The following is a 25556-nucleotide window of genomic DNA, read 5'->3' as shown; positions in this document are numbered from 1 at the left end:
GCCTCTCTCTCTGCATCTCTCTCTCTCTGCCTCTTTCTCTCTGCATCTCTCTGCCTCTCTCTCTCTCTGCCTCTCTCTCTCTCTCTCAGCATCTCTCTCTCTCTGCCTCTCTCTCTCTGCATCTCTCTCCCTCTCTCTCTCCAGTTAATGTCACCACCCAGATCTTACTGACACCTACCCATGTGTAACCAGCATCCTCTCCTACTGAGCACTAGGGCCGGGACGATAATGTATTGCATTATAATGTATTTTAACTCTGCTTTGTGTTTTAACTCTGCTTTGTGTTTTAACTCTGCTTTGTGTTTTAACTCTGCTTTGTGTTTTAACTCTGCTTTGTGTTTTAACTCTGCTTTGTGTTTTGTTTCCTTGCCACGTTACTACCAAGTATTGCGGTACTGGTAACGTCCCAGACCTATCGAGTAGAGGCCTTCATGGGTCCAAAAAGTTGGACCTGTTCCTAAATGGATCTGGAGCTTTCCCTTCTGGATCCGATATGCATAAATAAAATAAAATAGAATATAGAGACCTGTTCCGAATGGACCGGAGGAGAACTAGACCCGCTTCATATAGACCTGGTCAGATCCAGACCCGGTCCAATCCGAGTGAGGGAAGCAGCAGAAAAGTCCATTTTCAAGCTACGTTATTAACCGGAGCTGATAAGCGCGAGGTGACACTCTAGCAGGCGCCCTGCTGTGTGTGTAGGCTCTACATTTTTAATTGGAAATTGTTAAAAGTAGTTATTGTGCAAAGTTGTATGGTTTGTTAGACTTTGAAATCATGATTTTTGTTTATCATACATTTGAAAGTGAAAATCTAGGCTTGAGACTAACCTTTTTCATCACCGTCTCAGAATCGTCCCGAAGTGCAATTTAAGTCGCCCAAAATTAAAATACCCTTTTGTTTGTTTTTATATGCAAACATGGGTCTGTCTACTCTAGGACCTAGGTAATTTACAGTGATTAAAACAAGCATAGCCTAATACTAAAATAGATACATGGGTCAGAAAATCATGGGAGAAAAATCCTTTATAAAGGCCAACATTGGAATAATATTCGAACCTGTTTTGAATAAATATAGCCTACAGTACACAAATAATTAGCGTACATGTAAAAGTGTAGCCTATGTTATAAGCATATTGGCTACATCCTCTCATGCCCACACCGATGCTGACATGGAGGCACCACAAAATGTAGCCATACTTTAATGAGATATTTAATTACATGAATATAGGCTAAATACCAGTCATGTTTGACAAATATAATGTAGGATAATTTAAATGTAACTTCTAAAGTCTTGATTCTGTTGACATAGGCTACTCGAGGCACGGTTGGTTCAGATCAAATGGTCATGAGTGGAGAGAAAGACCTTGTGCCCGTTGCGCACCGCACGCATCACCCACCTTGTAATCTGAGCGGAGGCAGTCAGCATTCACAATCCTAGTCATACAAGCAACCCATGATGCTTGTTGCATCTGTAGAATGGTGTGTTCCAGCTAATCGCATTTTGGCACATTCATGCATAGCCTACTGCATTGTACACATTGCTGCGCTTGTCATGTGAATAAATAATAGTTTATCAACATTTGCAATCTATATGTTCTGATCTGTTGCATCAGCCTCATTGCTTTAAAAAAATTGTTTCTGTACAGTAGGCTAGTTGTATGAATTTTGGATATATTGTAGGAGAACTGTCCCAGTCCGTTTGACCTGTCCTAGACAGATTTAATTTATCAGCCCCGGGACACCCTTAATTTCGAGCCCTGTTCAAAGCGTAATTCCGTTTTCCGTGGAATTGCCCATTACATTTTTGCATCTGTTCAGTGAGACGTCTGCGGCTTTGAGATGTCCACTATCAATTATCTCCACCTGTTTTGACTGCGACGTTCTGGGGCTGAAGTTCACTTGTCACCAGCAGTATCGCCAATGGGAGCGGTAAGAAACTACTTGTCACACTTCCTTCCTTCTAGCAACGTGTGCACAAAAGTCAAGTGGTTTCGTCAGCAAGGTCACATGCTGCAGATCGTGAGCCTAGCCTATATTATGCACTGTGGCTCTGAATGACCCCTCCTCACTGTTACAGCACATTCTGTCAGCCATCCAGTATAGAAATAGACACAGATAAATACACATTGCAGCTATTTTATCTCCAATATTTTTTTATCAGGAGACGATTAAAGTGTGTGTTGATTGTGCTTGCTGTCACATAGCCTAGTACAAGTGTAACCCATAGCTGTCCGTTGTTGATCTAGTAGGCTAGCTGCCTTGTCTTTACCCCATTCCTATTGCTGTTTTTTTTGACTTGCCTTCTTTGTTGTCAAGCTCTACTTGATGCTCCAGAGTGATTCACATGAGTTCGGTGGCGACACCGTGGCTGTTTTTCCGAGCATAAAAGCAGTTAGAGTAACAGGTCACTAGCTAGCATTCCATTCAATTGGCGACAGATTTTAACAGGAACATTCTCAAATCTGCATAAAAACAATATACGCATTTACCCACCAGAGATGTTTTCATCAAATTAATTTGTTTGCGGATAAAAGGCTGTGCGTGAGGATGTAGTGCATGTAAAATATATATTATTATTTTGCGGTCAAATTATCATGTACCAAAAAAAAAAAAAAAAAAAAATATATATATATATATATATATATATATATATATAACAATTTAACAAATGTTGTGTTATATAGCGAATGTGCACGTTCTGGACTTGGCACATGCACTAGCCAAGAGGTCACAGATACAGTGCAGTTATAGCCTACTGCATCACATTATTATGGACAAAGAGCGAGATGATTTTTATTTGTCCATCGGCAGCCAAGCATCGACCATCATGTCAGCAGAATAATGTCCATATTTATTGGAAAGGACAATCAAGCTCATCACCATGCACTTTAACCACCCTCTGTAGCCTAATAAACTGCATGCTTTCCCGAGTTGTATGACTGCATGTTTTCTTCGATAAGATGGTTATTAAATCAGTATTTGCGCACAAAGGCGTTTCCACCTACCATTTCTCACCTAATTAATTTAGCAGACACTAAAAGATCCTAGCTGATCGAGTGTATTTTGTTTTGTTTACCGACCAGGCATTTTTCAGGCTGTTGTGATTTATTTTTTTATCCGACATGTACTCTACTCTCATAAAAGGGCTGGATGGAAAACTCAACCGTGTAAACAGTCAGAGCATTGGGACTGCCCCGACTATTGGTGCAGCATAGCATTGGGACTGCCGGGACTATTGGTGTAGCATAGCATTGGGACTGCCGGGACTATTGGTGTAGCATAGCATTGGGACTGCCGGGACTATTGGTGTAGCATAGCATTGGGACTGCCAGGACTATTGGTGTAGCATAGCATTGGGACTACCCCGACTATTGGCGTAGCATAGCATTGGGACTACCCCAACTATTGGTGTAGCATAGCATTGGGACTGCCGGGACTATTGGTGCAGCATAGCATTGGGACTGCCGGGACTATTGGTGCAGCATAGCATTGGGACTGCCGGGACTATTGGTGCAGCATAGCATTGGGACTGCCAGAACTATTGGTGCAGCATAGCATTGGGACTGCCGGGACTATTGGTGCAGCATAGCATTGGGACTGCCAGGACTACTGGTGCAGCATAGCATTGGGACTACCCCGACCATTGGTGCAGCATAGCATTGGGACTGCCGGGACTATTGGTGCAGCATAGCATTGGGACTGCCGGGACTATTGGTGCAGCATAGCATTGGGACTGCCAGGACTATTGGTGCAGCATAGCATTGGGACTGCCAGGACTATTGGTGCAGCATAGCATTGGGACTGCCAGGACTATTGGTGTAGTGTAGCATTGCTTGTTAAACTCTCTGCAGTAGAGCAGCCAGAATACAGCATCTCAAAGAGCAGGCCTGTGTTTTTTGTTTGCACGAATCACATCACATGCCAGATACAATGAGCTAACTAATAGTGCTGGGCAGAAAAGGAGGTCACTGTGAAGTGAATATAACGTGTGATTATGACTCACAGGGCTGAACCTGACCTTTTGACTATAGTTCGATACTAGGCCTAGGCAGTCACCAGGGGTGTTAGTGTGTGTGTGTGTGTGTGTGTGTGTTTGTGTGTTTATGTGTGTTTATGTGTGTGTGTTTATGTGTGTGTGTTTATGTGTGTGTGTGTGTGTTTATGTGTGTGTGTGTGTGTTTATGTGTGTGTGTGTGTGTGTGTTTATGTGTGTGTGTGTGTGTTTATGTGTGTGTGTGTGTGTGTGTTCATGTGTTCATGTGTTCATTAGGTTAGCGCACACCATTTTGCACCGTGGCTAAATAAGTATTTCTTAATGAGCAAATTCCGGGAGGTCCCTCCCTTTTCCCATCCTGTTTTCTTTCGTTTGGTTGCTAGTGAATACGCCCCAGTTTCTAGTTGAAAGCACCACTTCAGTTTAAATAGGCATGACTTCCCTATTCCCTTGTGATGTTTTGTGTGGCTTTTATTTATAGCCTTCCTTTTTAGAAGAGGATTAGGACGATCTTTCAAAGGCTGGACAGTAAATTACTTTCTCTTCTACAGATTAATGTCCCTCTATTGCTTTCGTCAAATGTAATCCAGCACCCAGTCTGTCTGTCTCGGATCTCAGCATCTGTGCAGCCAGGCCTACCCATGTCAAGTCAAGAAGACAAAGAAGACATTGGGGGGTGGGGACAGTGATGATGGCACTAGTTGAATATTTTTTGGAGGGATTAGGGAACGGGTGTGACTCACGCTCACAATTAACATCGTAATGCCTAATGATTTATTTGGCTATTGCAAGTTTAAAAAAAACATGACATTGTGGACGTCAGAATGAGACTAGTGGCACTAGATGAAATGCAGTTAAAGGTCAGTCAATTGCATGCTGAGGAGCAAGTGTTGGTTATTATAGCCTAGTCGTGAAGCAATAACTTGTACAAAGATGGCAATTAAGTGAGATGACACACTGAATGTTAACGTGACAAAGCTTAAAGGGCAATTCCACCACTTTTCAACTTCATTTTCATGATCTTCAGCACAATACCATTTTCTACATGGGCTATGTGAAAATGGCGCTTTTCTTTGTTACTTGGGGAGTAAGAAAATACCTTCCCTCTGGCTAGAAACTTGTTGCGGGCTTTGAAAATCACTTCTAATCCTACCCTGTGACGTCTTTTACCACAGCTCACATATGTAGACACTGGTTTGGTGCTGGAGATAATGAATATGAAGTTGAAAAGTGGCAGAATTGCCCTTTAAGCCAGATGGTGCCTTCAGAAAATATTCACATCCCTTGAATTTTTCCACATTTTTTTGGCTGAATTTAAAATGGATTACATTTTTTTATTTTTTTTATTTTTTTATTTCCCACCTTTATTTAACCAGGTAGGCTAGTTGAGAACAAGTTCTCATTTGCAACTGCGACCTGGCCAAGATAAAGCATAGCAGTGTGAACAGACAACACAGAATTACACATGGAGTAAACAATTAACAAGTCAGTAACACAGTAGAAAAAAGGGGAGTCTATATACATTGTGTGCAAAAGGCATGAGAAGGTAGGCGAATAATTACAATTATGCAGATTAACACTGGAGTGATAAATGATCAGATGGTTATGTACAGGTAGAGATATTGGTGTGCAAAAGAGCAGAAAAATAAATAAATAAAAACAGTATGGGGATGAGGTAGGTGAAAATGGGTGGGCTATTTACCAATAGACTATGTACAGCTGCAGAGCTTCGGTTAGCTGCTCAGATAGCAGATGTTTGAAGTTGGTGAGGGAGATAAAAGTCTCCAATTTCAGCGATTTTTGCAATTCGTTACAGTCACAGGCAGCAGAGAACTGGAACGAAAGGCGGCCAAATGAGGTGTTGGCTTTAGGGATGATCAGTGAGATACACCTGCTGGAGCGCGTGCTACGGATGGATGTTGCCATCGTAACCAGTGAACTGAGATAAGGAGGAGCTTTACCTAGCATGGACTTGTAGATGACCTGGAGCCAGTGGGTCTGGCGACCAATAAGTAGCGAGGGCCAGCCGACTAGAGCATACAAGTCGCAGTGGTGGGTGGTATAAGGTGCTTTAGTGACAAAACGGATGGCACTGTGATAAACTGCATCCAGTTTGCTGAGTAGAGTGTTGGAAGCAATTTTGTAGATGACATCGCCGAAGTCGAGGATCGGTAGGATAGTCAGTTTTACTAGGGTAAGTTTGGCGGCGTGAGCGAAGGAGGCTTTGTTGCGGAATAGAAAGCCGACTCTTGATTTGATTTTCGATTGGAGATGTTTGATATGGGTCTGGAAGGAGAGTTTAGAGTCTAGCCAGACACCTAGGTACTTATAGATGTCCACATATTCAAGGTCGGAACCATCCAGGGTGGTGATGCTGGTCAGGCGTGCGGGTGCAGGCAGCGAACGGTTGAAAAGCATGCATTTGGTTTTACTAGCGTTTAAGAGCAGTTGGAGGCCACGGAAGGAGTGTTGTATTGTATTGAAGCTCGTTTGGAGGTTAGATAGCACAGTGTCCAAGGACGGGCCGGAAGTATATAGAATGGTGTCGTCTGCGTAGAGGTGGATCAGGGAATCGCCCGCAGCATGAGCAACATCATTGATATATACAGAGAAAAGAGTCGGCCCGAGAATTGAACCCTGTGGCACCCCCATAGAGACTGCCAGAGGACCGGACAGCATGCCGGTCATTGAGATTTTTATGTCACTGACCTACACACAATACCCCTTAATGTCAAAGTGGAATTATGTTTTCATATTTTTACTAATTAATAAAAAATGGAAAGCTGAAATATCTTGAGTCTCTAAGTATTCAACCGCTTTCTTATGGCAAGTGTAACGTGTGCGCTGGGAGTTAGGAAGGAAGGAAGGTGTAACAATGGTGACAGGTGTGCGTCATAATGAGCAGCCTGGTGACCTAGAGGCAGGAGAGGGAGCACGTGACAGCAAGCCTATATGAGTTCAGTAAACATTTACCTAAGAAGTCACATGGACTCATTCTCTGTGCAATAATAGTGTTTAACATGATTTTGTGAATGACTACCTCATCTCTGTACCCCACACACACATACAATTATCTGTAAGGTCCCTCAGTCGAGCAGTGATTTTCAAACACCTGTTCAACCTCAAAGACCAGGGAGATTTTCCAATGTCTCGCAAAGGGCACCTAATGATAGATGGGTAAAAAAAAAATTAAAAAATGGAATATACCTTTGAGCGCGGTGAAGTTATTATTTACACGTTCATTTTCTTTAAATCTATTTTTCTCCCCAATTTTGTGATATCCAATTGGTAGTGACAGCCTTTTCCCATCTCTGCAACTCCCGTATGGACTCGGGAGAGGCAAAGGTCGACAGCCATGTGTCCGAAACACGACCCTGCCAAGCCGCACTGCTTCTTGACACACTGCTCGCTTACTCCCAGAAGCCAGCCGCACCAATGTGTCGGAGGAAACACCGTCCAACTGGCGACCGTGTCAACGTGCATGCGCCCGGCACACCACAGGAGTCATTAGAGAGCGCGATGGGACAAGGACAACCCGGCTGGGCAAACCATCCTCTAACCCAGACGACGCTGGGTCAGTTGTGTCAACACACCCAGTCACTACAAAGATACAGGCGTCCTTCCTAATTCTGTTGCCGGAGAGGAAGGAAACCGTTCAAGGATTTCACCGTGAGGCCTATGGTGACTTTAAAACAGTTACAGATTTTAATGGCTGTGATAGGAGAAAACTGAGGATGGATCAACAACATTGTAGTTAGTACACAATACTAACCTAAATGACAGTGAAAAGAAGCAAGCCTGTACAGAATATAAATATTCCAAAACAAGCATCCTGTTTTCAATAAGGCACTAAAGTAAAAACTGCACAAAATGTGGCAAAGAAATTAACTTTTTCCTGAACACAGTTTTATGTTTGGGGCTAATCCAACACAACACATCACTGAGTACCACTCTTCATATTTTTAAGCATGGTGTTGGCTGCATCATGTTATGGGTATGCTTGTCATCTGCAAGGACTAGGGAGTTTAGGGTGAAAAGAAATTGAATATAGCTAAGCGCAGGAAAACTCCTAGAGGAAAAGCAGGTTTAGTCTGCTTTCCAACTGACACTGGGAGACAAATTCACCTTTTAGCAGGACAACAACCTAAAACACAAGGCCAAATATACACTGGAGTTGCTTACCAAGATGACATTGAATGTTCCTGAGTGGCCTAGTTACCGTTTTGACTTACAGTGGAGCTGACAGCGTTTTAGCAACATGAAATCTTATTAAAATCTGTTCATACACACCCAAGCACTTAGTTTTCATAAACTCATAGAATGTTTGGGAATGACTTAGCATAAAGCATTTGTGAAAATTCCACAGCAATATAGAGTGGGAAACTGGCCGTGCATTTGGACAATTAAACACTGCGATTAATAAAAACATCTGTCTTGTCCAGGACCAGAGTCTACGCAGACCAGTGCACCATAGCCAATCAGAGCCACAGTAGGCCTACAGTGCATTCGGAAAGTATTCAGACCCCTTGACTTTTTCCAAGTTTTGTTACGTTACAGCCTTATTCAAAAATTTATTATATTGATGAGGGGGGAAAACAATCTACTTACAATACCCCATAATGACAAAGCAAAAATTGGATTTTAGATTTTTTTGCAAATGTACTAAAAATACAAAACCGAAATATCACATTTACATAAGTATTCAGACCCTTTACTCAGTACTTTGTTGAAGAACCTTTGGCAGCGATTACAGCCTTGAGTCTTTTTGGGTATGATGCTATAAGCTTGGCATACCTGTATTTGGGGAGTTTCTCCCATTCTTCTCTGCAGATCCTCTCAAGCTCTGTCAGGTTGGATGGGGAGCGTCGCTGCACAGCTATTTTCAGGTCTCTCCAGAGATGTTCGATCGGATTCAAGTCCGGGTTCTGGCAGGCCACTCAAGGGACATTCAGAGGCTTGTCTCGAGCCACTCCTGCATTGTGTTGGCTTAGTCTCGCTGTGTGCTTAGGGTCGCTGTCATGTTGGAAGGTGAACCTTGGCCCCAGTCTGAGATCCTGAACGCTCTTCATCAAGGATCCCTCTGTCCTTTGCTCTGTTCATCTTTCCCTCGATCCTGACTAGTCTCCCAGTCAATGCCGCTGAAAACAATCCCCACAGCATGATGCTGCCACCACCATGCTTAACCATAGGGATGGTGCCAGGTTTCGTCCCGACGTGATGCTTGGCATTCAGGCCAAAGAGTTCAATCTTGGTTTCATCAGACCAGAGAATCTTGCTTCTCATGTTCTGAGAGTCCTTTAGGTTCCTTTTGGCAAACTCCAAGTGGGCTGTCATATGCCTTTTTACTGAGCAGTAGCTTCTGTTTGGCCACTCTACGATAAAGGCCTAATTGGTGGAGTGCTGCAGAGATGGTTGTCCTTCTGGAAGGTTCTCCCATTGTCACAGAGGAACTCTGAAGAGTCTTGGTGATTACAAATTTCTTCCATTTAAGAATGATGGAGGCCACTGTGGTCTTGGAGACCTTCATTCAGAACTGTTTTGGTACCCTTACCCAGATCTGCGCCTCGACATAATCCTGTCTCAGATCTCTACGGACAATTCCTTCAACTTCATGGCTTGGTTTTTGCTCAGACATGCACTGTCAACTGTGGGACCTTACATAGACAGGTGTGTGCCTTTTCAAATCATATCCAATCAATTGAATTTACTCCAATCAAGTTGTAGAAACATCTCAAAGATGATCAATGGAAACAGGATGCACTTGAGCTCAATTTCGATTCTCATAACAAAGGGTCTGAATACTTTATGTAAATAAGGTATTTCTGTTTTTTCATTATTAATACATTTGCAAAAATGTCTAAAAATCTGTTTTCGCTTTGTCATTATGGGGTATTGTGTGTAGATTCATGAGGGAAAATAACAATTTAATCCATTTTAGAATAAGGCTGTAACATATAACAAAATGTGGAAAAAGTCAAGCGGTCTGAATATTTTCCCGAATGCACTGTATATTCAAATGAGCAATTTTCCACACAGGCCTCCCATCACTCACTTTGAACTGGCCTGTGTATTTACAGGCAGTAGCAACAGCGTGACTTTAGAACAGTCGCCAAAAGGCAAAAAGTCCTGCCTATGTGTTCCATGCCAAATACATTTGATTGACAACTAAGAGATATGCTAACTGTGGATAATAGCCACCAAAATATCCACAAAAACAATGTATATGACTGTAGGAAGTTGTTCACTCACCCACTCCTCCAATGACATGACCTCCTCCCAGGCTCTTTTTTTTCTTCTTAGCTTGCTAAATAAATAGCTAGCTACATAAATAGATATGCTATAGCCCAGGGGTGTCAAACTCAATCAGCGCACGGGCCATATTGAAAAAAAAAACACAATGAATTTGTGGTTCAGACTTAGTCTATTTTCTAAAAATATGTGCAACTGCGACCCAAACTGGCCATTGTTTTATTAGAAAAAATATGACCCTAAATTCTATGTGGTGCTTAGGTTAATGTTCTTTCCTAAAATGTAAGAAATCAGCTTTCTGAGTATCCTTGTAAGGCTGTTTTAAGCACTATCCATACAGAAACATCCCATATTGGTCGGGCTATAGGGCGGCATGTAGCCTATCAGATAAGAGTGTTAGTGCCAGTAACCGAAAAGGTGCTGGTTCAAATTCCCGAGCCGGCAAGGTGGAAATCTGCTGTTCTTTTGACCTCCCCCCGACAACAACTGCTCCCTCAGCGCTGATGATGTGGAGGTTGATTACGGCAGCTCCCCCCCCCCCCCCCCCCCCCCCCCCCCCCCCCCCCCCCGCCTGCACCTCTGATTCAGAGGGGTTGGGTTAAATGCGGAAGATACATTTCGGTTTATTTAAATTCAGTTGAGCAACTGACTAGGTATACCTGATAGCCATTGCTGTTGTCAGCCTGATAGCCACTGCTGTTGTCATCTCCCCTCCAGGACCTGAGAACAACTGCTGTGCACCATGTTGTCTAGACTGAGGGCATCACTGATGCTGCGGCCCTGTGTGAGCGCCTGCCGCTGGACACACACCAAAGAGAAGGGCAAGCCTCTCATGTTGAACCCTCGCACCAACAAGGTAAGTGCCAGAGGGCACTAACACCATCCTCGTACAACGTGTGTGTGTGTGTGTGTGTGTGTGTGTGTGTGTGTGTGTGTGTGTGTGTGTGTGTGTGTGTGTGTGTGTGTGTGTGTGTGTGTGTGTGTGTGTGTGTGTGTGTGTGTGTACATTATAATATTGCTATGCTACCCTCTATATTTCAATACTGCTATGCTACCTGGTACATTACAATACTGCTATGCTAGCCTGTACATTATAATATTGCTATTCTACCCTGCACATTATAATACTGATATGCTACCCTATACACTATAATACTGCTATGCTACTAGGGCTGGGCGATATGGGCAAAATATTATATCATCGTATTTATTTTCAAAAATATGGTATGATGGTATTTGACGGTATTTTATGTTTTTTTAATAATAGAAGTTCTAAATGTGTTTTTTTGAGTAGTGCTTGACCCTAGGGTGGCAAAACATACATTCTAAGTGATCGCAATGGGTCTTGCTCCATTCGGATTGTTTTATACTGTTCAATTCAACTTCAACCAAAAAAATAAATAGTTTTCATCAATATCTGCATTTGAGATCATTTCCGCACTGCCATGTAGGGCTGCACAATATGGGAAAGTAATCTGGGCCTTATTTTTAACCCAATGTTGCAATTTGACTTTTTTTGTTGATCCTTTATTTAACTAGGCAAGTCAGTCACTCCAACCATTAGTCAGTCACTCCAACCATTAGGCTACCTGCCACCCCTGTTGGAATCATGGGAATAGAATGTCTATTCTAATTATATAGTTAGAATATAATAATGGGCACCTTCAATACAGTGTTGTTTGACATGACAACGAATGAAAATGCCAGGGAGGAGTTATTGTGACAGGGTAGGAACTAATGTGTTGATAGGTGTTTCCTAGGGACCCTATAATCTTTGGCTACATTGAATGTTTTCTAGCTAACATATTCTTGCTTTGCGTTTAACTCTTTAATTTTGAAGACACTGTTGCACAAACATCATGCTGATGTAGGTCTACACAACCTTTGGTATTATCAGGCTGTATAGCTAATTACGCTTGCTCTTACTCATTTATTAGCTAGCTAGCAAGCGATTAGCATTTTGCGGCTAACAAGATTTAGGAACAACTTGCTAAGAAAAGACAAACTAGCTGTTTACAGATGTAAGAAACCCAAGCTAATAGTGTAGTTATAGAATGCTAGTAGATTTATATTTAGAAGCAAAGTGACAACTGCTTCGTTGTCATCAACAGTGTTGCATATGCTGCATTGACCATGCAGACTGAACGCAAGTGTCTCGTGGTTGAGGAACATCAAATGCGCTCCTTGAGTGACAAGGGGCGTGGCTAGGTCTGTGGAAAGCGGCATCGAGACAGATGACTGAAGTAGCGAAGTAAACTCAAAATGGACGTTACACACTGCGTATCACATTTAACAAACCAAACATTCAAATACCGGTATAGAAGGTAAAGTAAAAACCCAAACCGGTCCGTGCATCAATACCGTTATATCGTAAAAAACGGTATACCACCCAGCCCTATATGCTACCCTGTACATTATAATACTGCTATACTACCCTGTACATTATAATACTGCTATACTACCCTGTACATTATAATACTGCTATGCTACCCTGTGCATTATAATACTGCTATGCTACCAACAGTACTACTGGAGCTTGTTCTCCTATCCCCTTCTGTCCCCCCCGGCCTTTCTGGAGAAGGTTATGGTTTCCATGTGGGTCTGTTCTGGCTCATGTTTCACTTGAGGTCTAGCCAGTCAACACGCACCCACCCTCCTCCGCCAAGCCTCCAATTGGCATAATGAACATGAATGAGCCCGTACTCAAAACCACCTCGTCCCAACATACATTCATAATGGCTTTCAAGCACATTATGAGCATTATGAGCATTTAACCTTTAACCTTAACAATGAAATTATTAATTCTCCTCTCAACAGTGCAACAGCTACAATTTTTTTTATTGAAAGAACATTTATGTCTCCCTCATTCTCTTTGGTTTATTTCCATTCGTCCAGGGCATGGCCTTCTCACTGCAGGAGAGGCAGATCCTGGGTCTTCAGGGTCTTCTGCCCCCCAAGATAGAGTCCCAGGACATCCAGGCCATGCGTTTCCAGAGGAACCTGAAGAAGATGACAGAGCCACTGGAGAAGTGAGAACGGGCTCGGGTCAAAAGTAGTGCACTATATACGGAACAGGGTGCCATTTGGGACCTGGGCTGTGAGCGGCAACAAATGTCAACCTAAGCCAAATAATATTTTCATGCATTACAGCGTCTGAGACTGCAGGAGTTAATTTCTTATTGCTACACTAAAAGTAATGAACTTAATCACATAACAACTTGACATAAAACCAAGGCGTCTGTAAACCACGACCAAAACTCTTCCCAGGTACATTTACCTGATGGGGATCCAGGAGAGGAACGAGAAACTCTTCTACCGCGTGCTGATGGAAGACATTGAGGAGCTGATGCCTATCGTTTACACTCCCACTGTGGGCCTGGCCTGTACGCAGTACGGACACATCTTCAGGAGGCCCAAGTAAGAGCTGGGTCTTGATTATTATTTTATTTTTTAAAACATGTTTTAAAAGCAGGGCCCTCTGCTCTTTCGTAAGAATAAACAACCTCTCAGATTACTATAGATATGGGCTTTGATTAGATTGCTAAAATCTGTTTAGATGGCTAAAAACGATTGGATTGTTAAAATGTCAGATTTCCTATCAGACAAAGGGGAGGGAGTTAACTGTCTGAGGACTCTATTCCTTTACCCACAGGGGCCTGTTCATATCCATCTTGGATCGAGGCCATATTCGCTCCATATTGGACAACTGGCCAGAGACCAATGTGGCGGTAAGCTGAGTTCCAGCACCATATTGAAAACATTGTCTTTATGTTGATATGGCCTTGCTGTGTAATGAAGTGACAGTCCCTCGCTCTCTGACAGCCCCCCCTCGCTCTCTGACAGCCCCTCCCCTCGCTCTCTGACAGCCCCTCCCCTCGCTCTCTGACAGCCCCCCTTCCCTTCGCTCTCTGACAGCCTCCCCTCGCTCTCCCACAGCCCCCCCTTTCTCCCCTCGCTCTCTGACAGCCCCCCCTCGCTCTCGTGACAGCCCCTGCCTCGCTCTCTGACAGCACCTCGCTCTCTGACAGCCCCTCCCTCGCTTTCTGACAGCCTCCCCTCGCTCTCTGACAGCCTCCCCTCGCTCTCTGACAGCCCCCCCTTGCTCTCTGACAGCCCCCCCCTCGCTCTCTGACAGCCCCCCCTCGCTCTCTGACAGCCCCCCCTCGCTCTCTGACAGCCCCCCCCTCGCCCTCTGACAGCCTCCCCTCACCCTCTGACAGCCTCCCCTCGCCCTCTGACAGCCTCCCCTCGCTCTCTGACAGCCCCCCTCGCTCTCTGACAGCCCCCCCTCGCTCTCTGACAGCCTCCCCTTTCTCTCTGACAGCCCCCCCTCACTCTCTGACAGTCCCCCCCTCGCTCTCTGACAGCCTCCCCTCGCTCTCTGACAGCCTCCCCTCACTCTCTGACAGCCCCCCCTCGCTCTCGTGACAGCCCCTGCCTCGCTCTCTGACAGCCCTTCACTCTCTGACAGCCCCTGCCTCGCTCTCTGACAGCCCCTCACTCTCTGACAGCCCCTCGCTCTCTGACAGCCCCTCGCGGTGTGGCATTCATTAGGGGAAGTTCAGGTAGTCCCACCCGTGTCTGTTTCAGCTTCGTTTGGTGCTTAATGAATAGAACCCCTACCTGTTGTCCAGGCGGTCGTGGTGACAGATGGAGAGCGTATCCTGGGCTTGGGGGACCTGGGGGTGTTTGGGATGGGCATCCCTGTGGGGAAACTGTGCCTGTACACCGCCTGCGCTGGTATCAGGCCTGAGAGGTGCCTTCCTGTGGTCATCGACGTGGGAACTGACAACGAGGCAAGTAAAAGAAACGAATCAAATCAAGCTTTATTGAAATGCGCATCTAAATGAAAACATCTCAGTACAATTAGTTGACAACAAAGATGAACTAAGGAGCTCCCAATATGCAAATTGGTTGTCATGTTATATATACAAAAGGCTGTTAGCTATCTTATGTACTGTATCATATCTATAACCAGTCTCCTTATTCCAGACCCTTCTGAAGGACCCATTCTACATGGGTTTGTACCAGAAGCGGGATCGTTCCCAGCTCTACGATGACCTGATCGATGAGTTTATGGAGGCTGTGGTGGACAAGTACGGCCAGGACACCCTGATCCAGTTTGAAGACTTTGGGAATCACAATGCATTCCGCTTGATGAGGAAATACCGCGAGAAGTACTGCACTTTTAACGATGACATCCAAGGTCTGTATTCACACCATGTAAATATAGTATGCCAAATGGAGTGTGTTGTAGTGAGTATGTACAGCTAGATGAATAACAGACCTGGGTTCAAGTACTATTTGAAATCATTTTAAATACTTTACTATGTGATTGATTGAGCCTGGCGCAGTGTAACAAATATAATATTCTCACGAATGCAAACCCCGCCCGTCTGGCACTCCAGGCAGACTTGAGCAAATGCTACAAGTATTTGAAAGAGTTCAAATAGTATTTGAACCCAGGTCTGGTGAATAGCTGTGCATTTACAGCGTGTGTTGTGGTGTTCAGGAACTGCAGCGGTTGCCCTGGCAGGGCTGTTGGCAGCTCAGAGGGCCATTGGAAAACCCATCACTGAACATAGGATTCTGTTCTGCGGAGCAGGGGAGGTAGGCCATTCTCCTACTTGTATTACCAGATTTCAGTGTCTGCATACAGCAATACCGTTACCTGACATAATGTAGTAGGTACTAAATGTATATACCAAATGGTTAACACTGTGCTCACTAAATCATAATAAGAAGTGTCGTATTTTTTGTCCGCTGAATAATAAATCATTGTGTGTTGTTTCTTCAGGCTGCCCTGGGTATCGCCAACCTGATTACCATGTCGATGGTGGAGAAGGGTTTAACCCAGGACGAAGCCAGGAAAAAGATCTGGATGTTTGACAAGGACGGTCTACTGGTCAAGGTTGTGGTCCAGTCCAAACACAGACACGTTGTCTTTCACTTCTCCTTTGTAACTGTCTGTGTGGCGGAACGAAAACGCTGTGTATGGACTAACATTAGAGCCAACAGAAATGGAATCTGAATTCGGTCATTTTGAATTTGTATCAAGAAATGTAATTTAAATTCAGTGTTTTTTCCTGTGACTTGCTGTAGGGCCGATCGCAGGAGACAGATAGCAACCAGGAGGCTTTTGTGCATGAAAGTCCCGGAGATGTGCAGAGCTTCTTAGATGCAGTCAACGTCATCCAACCAACAGCCATTATCGGTAAGATCCAAATTCTCCATTCTCATCTTTATAATAGTAATAATACATTGTATAATTAAAATCAGTGTAACTCTTGTTGTCCGTGCTTTATGAAACCCTGGTAACCCTAACTTGTTGCCTGTGCGCAGGTGTGTCCGGGGCTGGACGCCTCTTTACCCACGACGTCCTCAAAAAGATGGGCACCCTAAATAAACGACCAATTATATTCGCCTTGAGCAACCCCACCACCAAGGCAGAGTGCACGGCTGAAGATGCCTATACCCTCACAGATGTATGTATCAATTCACCCATGTCGTTCTAAATGACTCCCTGTTCCCTACATAATGCACTACAGACGTACTGCACTATGTAGGGAATCAAGCATCATTTGGAACGCAGGCCTCCTCCTCATGTTTTGATAGTGTGTAGGCCCAGACACGCACACTGACCCACAGTCACCATGGCTTCTCTCTCTGTATGTGGTTTGATATTCAGGGCCGATGCCTGTTTGCCAGTGGAAGTCCGTTTGACACGGTGACTCTGGCTGATGGACGTGTTTTCACACCTGGACAAGGGAATAATGCTTACATATTCCCAGGTTAGAATCATTAGATTATCACGTTTTCTCATCTGTATTTACAAAGAAAATCTCAGTGAGCCTTCTCTCGTCAAAACAGCCATGGGAAAATGGATACGCATAGGTGCGCCACATAAGTGTATTGTGAGACTTGTGTCAACTGTTGAAAAAGGGGTAAAGTGCAGTGTGTCTGCTTTGTCTGGCTGCAGGTGTAGCCCTGGCTGTGATCCTCAGTGGCGTGAGACACATCAGTGACACGGTCTTCCTGGAGGCTGCCAAGGTCAGAAATAAAGCTGCATTTCACTCTTTCAGAGCTCTCGACATGTCTCTCTCCGTTCAGCTCCCCTGTGTTTACACACTATTTGACAAAAAGACAGGCGCTTAAAGAGATATTTTACACATTTTAGTATTTTGTTCACAGAGAAAATTGTTATGCAAATGATATGCAAATGATGAGTGTTTTTTTGTCATTCTGTCAGACCCTGGCAGACCAGTTGACTGATGAGGAGCTGGCGGAGGGGAGGCTGTACCCGCCACTGTCCAACATCCGAGAGGTCTCTGTCCAGATGGCAGTCAAGGTCAGGATCAGACACTCTACATCTCGCTTCTTGTCTGTCAAATACATTTTGAGGGAGATAAATTCATAATTTGAAAAAGCAAAAGTAAAAGTCCTTTGATTATGATGAAATCGGTGGCTTCGTCATAAACAAAATATACTGAGGATGATGTAAAGAGTACCGCCCTGCCTTTGGTCTGATAGTGTCAGAGGGCACATTTGAGAAGATAATGAAGGCAAGTATGTGCCTCCATTATCTGCTCAATAACTCAATCCGCCTTTGCACTCCTTCTAAACAACGCACTTTTTTTTACATTTCGGCAAAGGGTAAAGACTACAAAACTTTGTCCACTGTTCAAAACTAATTCTTGTTTTGGGAACAGAAAATTGTACTGAGATCAGATATGTTATTAATGATAATATTTGCATAATGTCGGCCAAAATATATCTCGTTCAATCTTCTCCCACTGCCAACCACTGGGTCTTCCTCTCACCACCATATTTGGTAGTGAGTGGAAACACCAAGCGGATGCTTCACATTTATAAGTCCAGTGAAATATCTGAGTCATTGTTCTTTCTGTGGCAAAGATGTGCCTTTAAATGTACTCTGCATCTCACTGTCGCCCCCTGCAGGTGGTCCGGTTTGTGTACGCCAACAACATGGCCTTCCGGTACCCAGAGCCCAAGGACAAGGACACCTTTGTCAGGTCAACTGTATGGGACATCAACTACGACTCATTTCTCCCTGACATCTATGAGTGGAAAGGGATGAACCCAGCACCTGATCATTAGAGAGTTTTGGGTGTGGAAAGGGGGCAACAAATCACGGTAGGATAGGTGGGCGGGCGTTAAAGAGGGAATGGTAAAACTGGGAGGTGGGGAGGACAGTGAAATTAGGATAGTTGTTTAATCCTAGGGCAGATATTTGACTGATTTGTTTGTCAAAATCAATTGGCGGGCCAGAAAAATGTATATCCAGTTTTTGTCATTCATGAGTGGCCTGGAGTTTTTTTTTTTTTCTAACCAAATAACCCCCCCCCCTAGTTATGTTTAACACAGGCCCTGATTTTCCTTGTTCAGTTTCCACATGAAAACCCTCCAGAAGTGGGGTTATTGTTAGTCAACATGCTGCTAGTTAAACAGAAGGATTCCAACATATAATATCACTCCAAGCTCTAAAGACCTTGCCTTGAATTAGTTCATGAAACAGTTATGCAAAAAATATAAGTAAAACTCAGTAATAGTTTAAAGGCTTTTTTTGTTTATTTTTTTGTTGTTGTTGTCCATATCCCCATAAGAAATAATATACAGTGTATGTATATTGTGTTATTGACATTCTAGTCATTTAGCTAGGGTTGGGGTCAATTCTGTTTTAATTCCAGACAATTCAGGAAGTGCACTGAAATTCCAATTCTCTTGGAATGCTTTTCAATGAGGGACATTTTGAAATGGAATTTGGTCTGCTAAATTCAGGGTTGGGGTCAATAAGGAAAGTAAACGTTCTTATTCAGAGTGACTTAAGACTGTAATTATGCACTTGTTAGACAGTTGACAGAGCCTGGATGTTTTGTAGAGAGTATGTTCGCATGTGGGTGTGAAATGTCTCCTAGCTCTGATGATATTTAACTTGAAGATGGACGGTGACAGTTATGAAGTAGATCAATATGTTTGTGTCATGAATCCTGGGGGTGTATTCATTAGTCGGATTCCTTTGTAAAAAGTTTTGTCTATTGCAAAACGTTTTGCAATGGAAAAGGTTCAGTCCAAACTGAAAACATTTTGCAATGAAAATGTGTTTCTATTGGACAAATTTTCAGTTTGCTTGGTTTACTTCTGTTTGGTACCTAGAGTAAACAGTTTCCATTGCAAAACATTTAGCAAAAGACCAATGAATATACCCAAGATAATATCACCATGAGTTTCTCCCAGAGTAAAGACCAGGCATTGAGGGGAACCAGCCATATTCCATGGCCATACACATATCAGGGGATGGGGCTAATTTTCAGTATAGAGAGAAGAATGCTGCAATAAGCACCATATCCAAATAGACATGACCAATGTTAAGGTAAGCTCCATTGTCAGAAAACATAAATACATTACATTAACTATAATGCTCTTCACAGTCAGTTTTGTATAGGCAGCATATGGTTTACAAACATACATTTTTTTTAAATATTTTTTTTTTTACTGGTTTTATGTTTTAGCCACATCTTATATACAGAACTGTTCATTCACTTTTTGAGAAAATGGAAATAAGTAAAAAGATTAGCTGGATAGAAAACCAGCTTAAGGCAGCTGAAGTTAAGATACACAGGTCCTAGATTTGTGAGACCGTTTAGTTAAGGATGGTAGACTGGCTTTTTTTTTTATCCATCTGCATAGGTGAGCGACATGACTCCCATTTTATACACACCTCACTTCTCACCGCAGACGTAGCCAAAGAACAATGAATTGTATAGGAACACAATAGTTGAAGAAAAAAATATATTAAAATCGGCGTATTATTTTTTATGCATATCCAACGGGCTAATTATATCTATTGTACTGTTTTACAGTTCTCTTGTTGTAGTTGATCAAACTAGTTTGATGAGATGTCATTCACAAGTGTACTATGTTCCACCCTTGAATTTAGATTGGACCATTAAATGACAGTCGGTCTCATTCAATGATTATGTTGGCCCACAAGCCTGTCCAAGCCTGTAACGTTGGTCTCCCATTCAGAGAATTGCTGTGCTGTATTCTTGTCTTGTTTTCTTTTCATTCATTCACTTTTAAGTGCCGTGGTAAAAGTGAATGGTTGAATCCCTGATGGTCCTTCCTCTTCCAATGTCTTTGATGTGTGCATACATGTATGTGTTTCTGGAGTTTATTTTTGTTACGCAGAATGGCCTTAGCGAATGAACGCACAAAGCGGCAAAAGCGCCCCTGGAGACCCCTATGTGTGCTGTTACATGTGCAGAATTAAAATTAGTTTTACACTTGCTGTTGCGCCCTCCCTTTGTCCTTTTTGAATTAGTTATTATTCTGTGTATCTATTGAACAACATCTCCAAAATGGATTTAATTCCAAGCAAGTCTACATTATGACCCTCTGATCATCAACACCAATATTGGATCCCAAATAGAATCATTGGATCCCAAAACATTAGAATTTTTCTAATAGGATTTTCACATATGATTAAAAACAGTATATAAAAAACACATTTTCCATTTTCTGTGCCACTTTGAGGCCAAGTTAAGATTTTATTTTTTGTCACAAACTTTTGCAACTATAACAAAACTATAAACAAATGTTCCCCAAGCTTTATATTCAGACGCACTCGAGACTTATTTGTACAAAAAAAAACATACTTGCTGCACACTATTTAAACAGGTTTTTGAGCTGTATTAAAGTAAATGACAATTGGTTGTGAACAGACATGTCTATTATGAGCATTTGCAGCAATACAATTGACAGTGTGGTTCCATAGAAACATTTTTTTCTTCTACAATTGCCTCACGAGCATCATAACCCCCAACTTATTTTTTGTTGTTGCATGGTTTCACAATCTACCATAGGGGTGAGATTTCAGATGCTCCTTAAGTTGTGGTATGGTGGACAGCGCCATGCCACACACGTGACAGCAGAGAGGTAGTTTCAACAACTCATTTGTCCCTTGTTTTACCGTGACCTTCCCATCCTTTTCCAGCATCTGGATGACTTCTTGAGATTCTATGAAATAGTCGGTTGTGAATGAATTCCAGTGTTTCTTGTTCTTTAACCAAGGGGAGTCAAAGTCCTGGCTGATCACGTGTAGATGGACATGGCTCATACTGGGGATGGCGTGGTAGCCCTGGCGGAAGTGTAACAGGCCAGCATCGGGGCACTGCTGTTGTACAATCCTGTCTGCTACCTGATTCATGTGCCTCAACAGATCACAGTGCCCCCTGTGCAGTGTCTTCAGACTGGGGATGGACTCCCAGGGCAGGACCAGCCAGTGGTAGTGAGCCTTGGGGTACTTGTCCATGATAACAACTACTCTGTCATCCTTGTAGACCTGCATTTTGGGGTCTTGCATTGAGGCTTTCAATCCTTGGCTCCAATATCCTAAAGTTTCTGTTTTCTCTGTTGTTTGAGATTCAGGCCGTGTGTTAGTGGAGGTGGACCCTCCATGCTTGCACTGAGTGGAGTCCTCTGTTTTCCTTGGTACTTTATGCCCGGGGGGCTCTCTGTGAAACTCCCGCTCCTCTGAGGCAGGCCCACAGGGCCTCTTGGTGCCCACACTGGACTGAGAGTTGGATGGATCCTCTTTGAAGCACACAGTATAAGGGTACAGCTCATTGACCATGTGCAGCTGCTGGCCAGATCTCATCTCCACTTGGTTGCCTTTACCCACCACCTCAGAGTCCACACTAGTGGGGTTGACACCCAGTTGTTTTACACTGATATACCCTTTGTTGCAGTCAGCCTTGAGCTCAACTTGCTCCCTGGAACATTTTTTGTCTTTTATCGTTGTTTCTGGACTCCGACCCAAGACAACTGTCTGTAGGTGAGGTAGATTAATCGGTTTATGCCTTCCATTTTTGCTGATCAGCAAACAAATAGACATGATCCTCTTCCTAACGAATTACGATTTTCTTTAGTACAACAACAACTGCTTTCCTCTCTTCAGCCAATGCAAGGTGCGTCAGCGTCGCTAGTGTTTTGCGCCTGGTTTTGTTTCGAGCACGCACAAAGATGACGACTTCCTCTCTGGCAAGCACAAGCGGAGAGGAAGAGGCGAAGCGAGAGAGAGATAACGACCCAAAATCTGTCTTTTCCAGCAGGTAGCGGTGTGTCGAATTTGGTTAACAAAACATGGAATGGCTTATTTACTACATGTGGCGTAGTTTATGGAATAGAAGTGTCGTAATGATTAGGTTGTTACGACTGTACTGAAATAAGTCGGACACGTGACATCCCGGCAACTTTGAGAAAAAGCATTTAATGTCGGAGCCTGGTCGTTACTAGTTACCACAGCCACAAAGTCATACGCCCCACCTATTTCTACAGTGTATCTTCTTAAAATGTGATTTTAAACTTAACTAAAAATGTGCTTTTTTTTTGGTTGGTTTTCATCATATATATATATATATATATTATTATATTATCATTATATATATATAATGCCATTCAGACTTTGGGAACCGTTGTGCCTGTTGTTCACACGCGTATCTGCTCTCTCATTGGCTAGAGTGGTCCCACCTGATCTTGCCTCCTCCCGACTGCCTTCCATTTTTCAAGTCATTTTCATTGTACCATATCTGGACAATATAATGGACACTATGTGGTAATGCTACTGCTGTTTTAATGTTCGTTTAATGACATTTAAATAGTTTGTTTTTCAACATGACCATGGACCTAACTTTTCTGGGGACAGGGTCGGCATATCCTTCCCCCCATCGTGGCGCTTCTGCCCTCGTACTCAGAACAGAAGGGGAGTGTTGGCTGTTTGACTGCGGAGAAGGGACGCAAACTCAACTGATGAAGAGTCAATTGAAGGCTAGTGAGTAGTTCACTTTTCTTTAGTCGTTGCTAGCTAGTTAGCTTTAGCAATGTCAAACGTGTTGTTCTGGCCATATAATTCACGGTTTATTCCATGTATAACTATTTACAGAATTATTTAAAAAACACTAGATCGCCAATTTATTTTTCACTATTAACAAAAACATGATTTGCTACTTTCCCACCCTCTTTGCTATCACGTCATTGATGAAAGGTTACAAACTTTACAGCCTGTAACCGTTGACGATGACAAAGATAGAAATGCATGTATGTTTTGACAGTGGTCTCAACAACAACACTGCCTTAATTAAATGAGGATGTGTTCAGATTGATCAACTCATATTTATTTACGTTTTTCTTACAGGCCGAATCACCAAAGTGTTCATCTCTCACCTGCATGGTGATCACCTCTTTGGTCTACCAGGGCTACTGTGCACTGTGAGCCTAAACCTCAACCCCTGTCCCACCCAGCCTCCAACATGTGTGGATATCTATGGTCCCCAGGGTCTCAGGCAGTTCCTGAGGGTGGCATTAGAGCTCACCAGCTCCCAGCTTCTCTTCCCCTATTCAGTACATGAGCTAGAGCCCACCACTGACCAGTGTCCTACAGAGGGTCATCTAAGCCCTGACGTCACAGCAGATTCTGGGCGTCTCCATCCCCAAGAACGCGCCGGCCGAACAATCCCCCTGGATGTCAACAGTGACTGCTATGTTATACTGGAGGAGAAGCGTTTTGTTGTGAAGGCGTTCCGTTTGTTCCATCGGGTACCCTCCTTCGGGTTCTCTGTTCAAGAACATGATTGGCCAGGGCGTTTGAACACAGAACTACTGAAGGATCTTGGTAATCACAATATATACCTGGTATAATAATCTATATGTCTATCTCTGGGATTTGTCTTGATTATTCCATTTGTTTTATATAGGCAAGCCATTGTTATGTCATTAAACAAAAGCTATCTTTTGACATACTGAATTGAGAGTACTCCATTTTAAAATAACTTACATTTCTAACTTTGGTTTTTGCAGGTGCGTGAGAATAACTCGATGCCACCTAAAAAGAAAATGAAAAACTTGCACACTGCTCTTGCCAGTGTGTGAAGGCTGAGAGGCAGATAAAACATGTAAGCTTAATGAACTAAAGTGATATTGGCAATATTTTACTAGGCAAGTCAGTTAAGAACAAATTCTTATTTTCAATGACGGCCTAGGAACAGTGGGTTAACTTGCCTGTTCAGGGGCAGAACGACCTTGTCAGCTCGGGGGTTTGAACTTGCAACCTTTCGGTTACTAGTCCACCACTCTAACCCACTCAATAGCAGTGTGCAAATTTCTATTTTAAGGTCATTCAATTTTGAAATAAATGAAAAACCTTTTGTCTATCTCTCAGGTTTGAAGCCTGGACCACTCTATGGGCGACTGAAAGCTGGTGAGTCAGTGACATTGGAAAATGGACAAGTGGTGAAGCCCAGTGAGGTGCTGGAGGAAGCCATTACAGGGAGAAAAGTTTGTGTTTTAGGGGATTGCAGCTCGTTATTGGGGGAGGGACCCCTGAGGGCCTGTCACAGAGCTGACATCCTGGTGCATGAGGCCACCCTGTCAGATGAGCATCGGGAGAAGGCAGTGGACCATGGGCACAGCACACCTAGTATGGCAGCTGCAGTGGCACAGGCCTGTTGTGCACGTATGCTGGTGCTCTACCATTTCAGTCAGAGGTATAAGCCGGCCAGCCAGCACAAAGAGGGTGATGAGGATGATGTCGTGGAGCTCAGGAGACAAGCTGAGGAGGCTTTGCAGGGCACAGGCATAGAGGTGACCCTGGCGGAGGACTTTCTCACGATACCCATACCCCTCATAAAGCTTCACTGAGGCCTTACACTTGGTAGTTATGATAAATACTGTAAACAAAAGCCAGAGTGAGCAGGTTGGGAATTAAGCATCGAATGAATGACTTGGTGTCTGGGAAATATTTAGTAAATTGTCTGTATAAAAAAAGTATTGACTCTTTCTCCTTATTTTACTCTGTGATAGGGTTCAAGGCAATCTCCATTTTTAAGTTGTCAATTTTCTTCTTCATGATTGGCAGATACCTCCTGATGACCAGGTTGGACATGACTCCAACATGGTCATCTGGAGGGTTTAGCCAATAAATTTGGAAGTCCCACCTAGTTCACTAGATTAAAACGGTGTAAACTCTCAATGGCGCAGTCCATGCCGAAATGGTATTTTGGCCGCTAGAGGCCTCTATCACTCTATGGTTCACACAACAGAATTGCACGTATTCAATTTGACCAGATTATTGAAATCAACCTAGCGAGAAGGTACATGCACAATGAAAATGATAAATAAATGTAATTTGAGTCTTCAAAATATTCAGAAACAAACTGCTTTACTAGCTTTAAACCAGGCTAGTTTTCTCTTGGTGGGATTGAATCTCTGCTACTACCCACTGTTGCCCATGCGCA

The 25556-nt window shown here is 43.3% G+C and overlaps 3 protein-coding genes across 5 annotated transcripts in view; 2 read left to right on the top strand and 1 right to left on the bottom strand.

Moving 5' to 3' along the window:
• Positions 1-20554, top strand: part of me2 (malic enzyme 2, NAD(+)-dependent, mitochondrial) — a 28604-nt gene extending 8050 nt beyond the window's left edge. The window contains exons 2-15 of the mRNA XM_021605213.3: positions 10963-11101; positions 13141-13274; positions 13513-13662; positions 13898-13973; positions 14880-15041; positions 15238-15451; positions 15758-15855; positions 16043-16156; positions 16348-16459; positions 16588-16730; positions 16934-17036; positions 17225-17295; positions 17495-17593; positions 18205-20554. Coding sequence (XP_021460888.1) covers positions 10988-11101; positions 13141-13274; positions 13513-13662; positions 13898-13973; positions 14880-15041; positions 15238-15451; positions 15758-15855; positions 16043-16156; positions 16348-16459; positions 16588-16730; positions 16934-17036; positions 17225-17295; positions 17495-17593; positions 18205-18363 — 1749 coding nt within the window. The 5' untranslated portion in view covers positions 10963-10987 and the 3' untranslated portion in view covers positions 18364-20554. The remainder of the gene's footprint in view (positions 1-10962; positions 11102-13140; positions 13275-13512; positions 13663-13897; positions 13974-14879; positions 15042-15237; positions 15452-15757; positions 15856-16042; positions 16157-16347; positions 16460-16587; positions 16731-16933; positions 17037-17224; positions 17296-17494; positions 17594-18204) is intronic.
• A 236-nt stretch (positions 20555-20790) lies between these two features.
• On the bottom strand, positions 20791-22228 carry aptx (aprataxin; the record flags this gene model as incomplete). The annotated part of the gene is given in 1 exon segment (NM_001124462.1): positions 20791-22228. A coding segment is annotated over 1 exon segment (1047 nt). The 5' UTR covers positions 22160-22228.
• A 71-nt stretch (positions 22229-22299) lies between these two features.
• Positions 22300-25461, top strand: elac1 (elaC ribonuclease Z 1). Of its 3 annotated transcripts, XM_090236957.1 has the most exons (5): positions 22300-22376; positions 22784-22879; positions 22970-23095; positions 23459-23935; positions 24482-25461. In XM_090236957.1, exons 3-5 carry the CDS (start codon positions 23074-23076, stop codon positions 24958-24960), a joined length of 978 nt encoding a protein of 325 aa, XP_090093083.1. In that variant the 5' UTR covers positions 22300-22376; positions 22784-22879; positions 22970-23073; the 3' UTR covers positions 24961-25461. The 3 variants fall into 3 exon arrangements, 2 of the variants coding, with proteins under 2 accessions (XP_090093083.1, XP_021460890.3); XR_016496506.1 differs by lacking the exon at positions 22300-22376 and adding an exon at positions 24121-24215 and having other exon boundaries at positions 22787-23095; XM_021605215.3 differs by lacking the exon at positions 22300-22376 and having other exon boundaries at positions 22787-23095.
• The last annotated feature ends 95 nt before the right edge of the window (positions 25462-25556 follow it).

This window comes from Oncorhynchus mykiss, chromosome 6, assembly GCF_057628025.1.
Source record: "Oncorhynchus mykiss isolate SJ-2025 chromosome 6, ASM5762802v1, whole genome shotgun sequence".
In the NCBI taxonomy this organism is placed as follows: Eukaryota; Metazoa; Chordata; class Actinopteri; order Salmoniformes; family Salmonidae; genus Oncorhynchus; species Oncorhynchus mykiss.
This window is presented reverse-complemented; position numbering and strand designations above follow the sequence as displayed.

Bases quoted from the DNA above. Each gene is read 5' to 3' on its own strand.
- elac1 (XM_021605215.3), top strand. From the start codon at position 22,939: ATGACCATGGACCTAACTTTTCTGGGGACAGGGTCGGCATATCCTTCC. The intron at 23,096-23,458 runs GTGAGTAGTTCA...TTTTTCTTACAG, and splicing joins GAAGAGTCAATTGAAGGCTA to GCCGAATCACCAAAGTGTTC. The intron at 23,936-24,481 runs GTAATCACAATA...TCTATCTCTCAG, and splicing joins AGAACTACTGAAGGATCTTG to GTTTGAAGCCTGGACCACTC.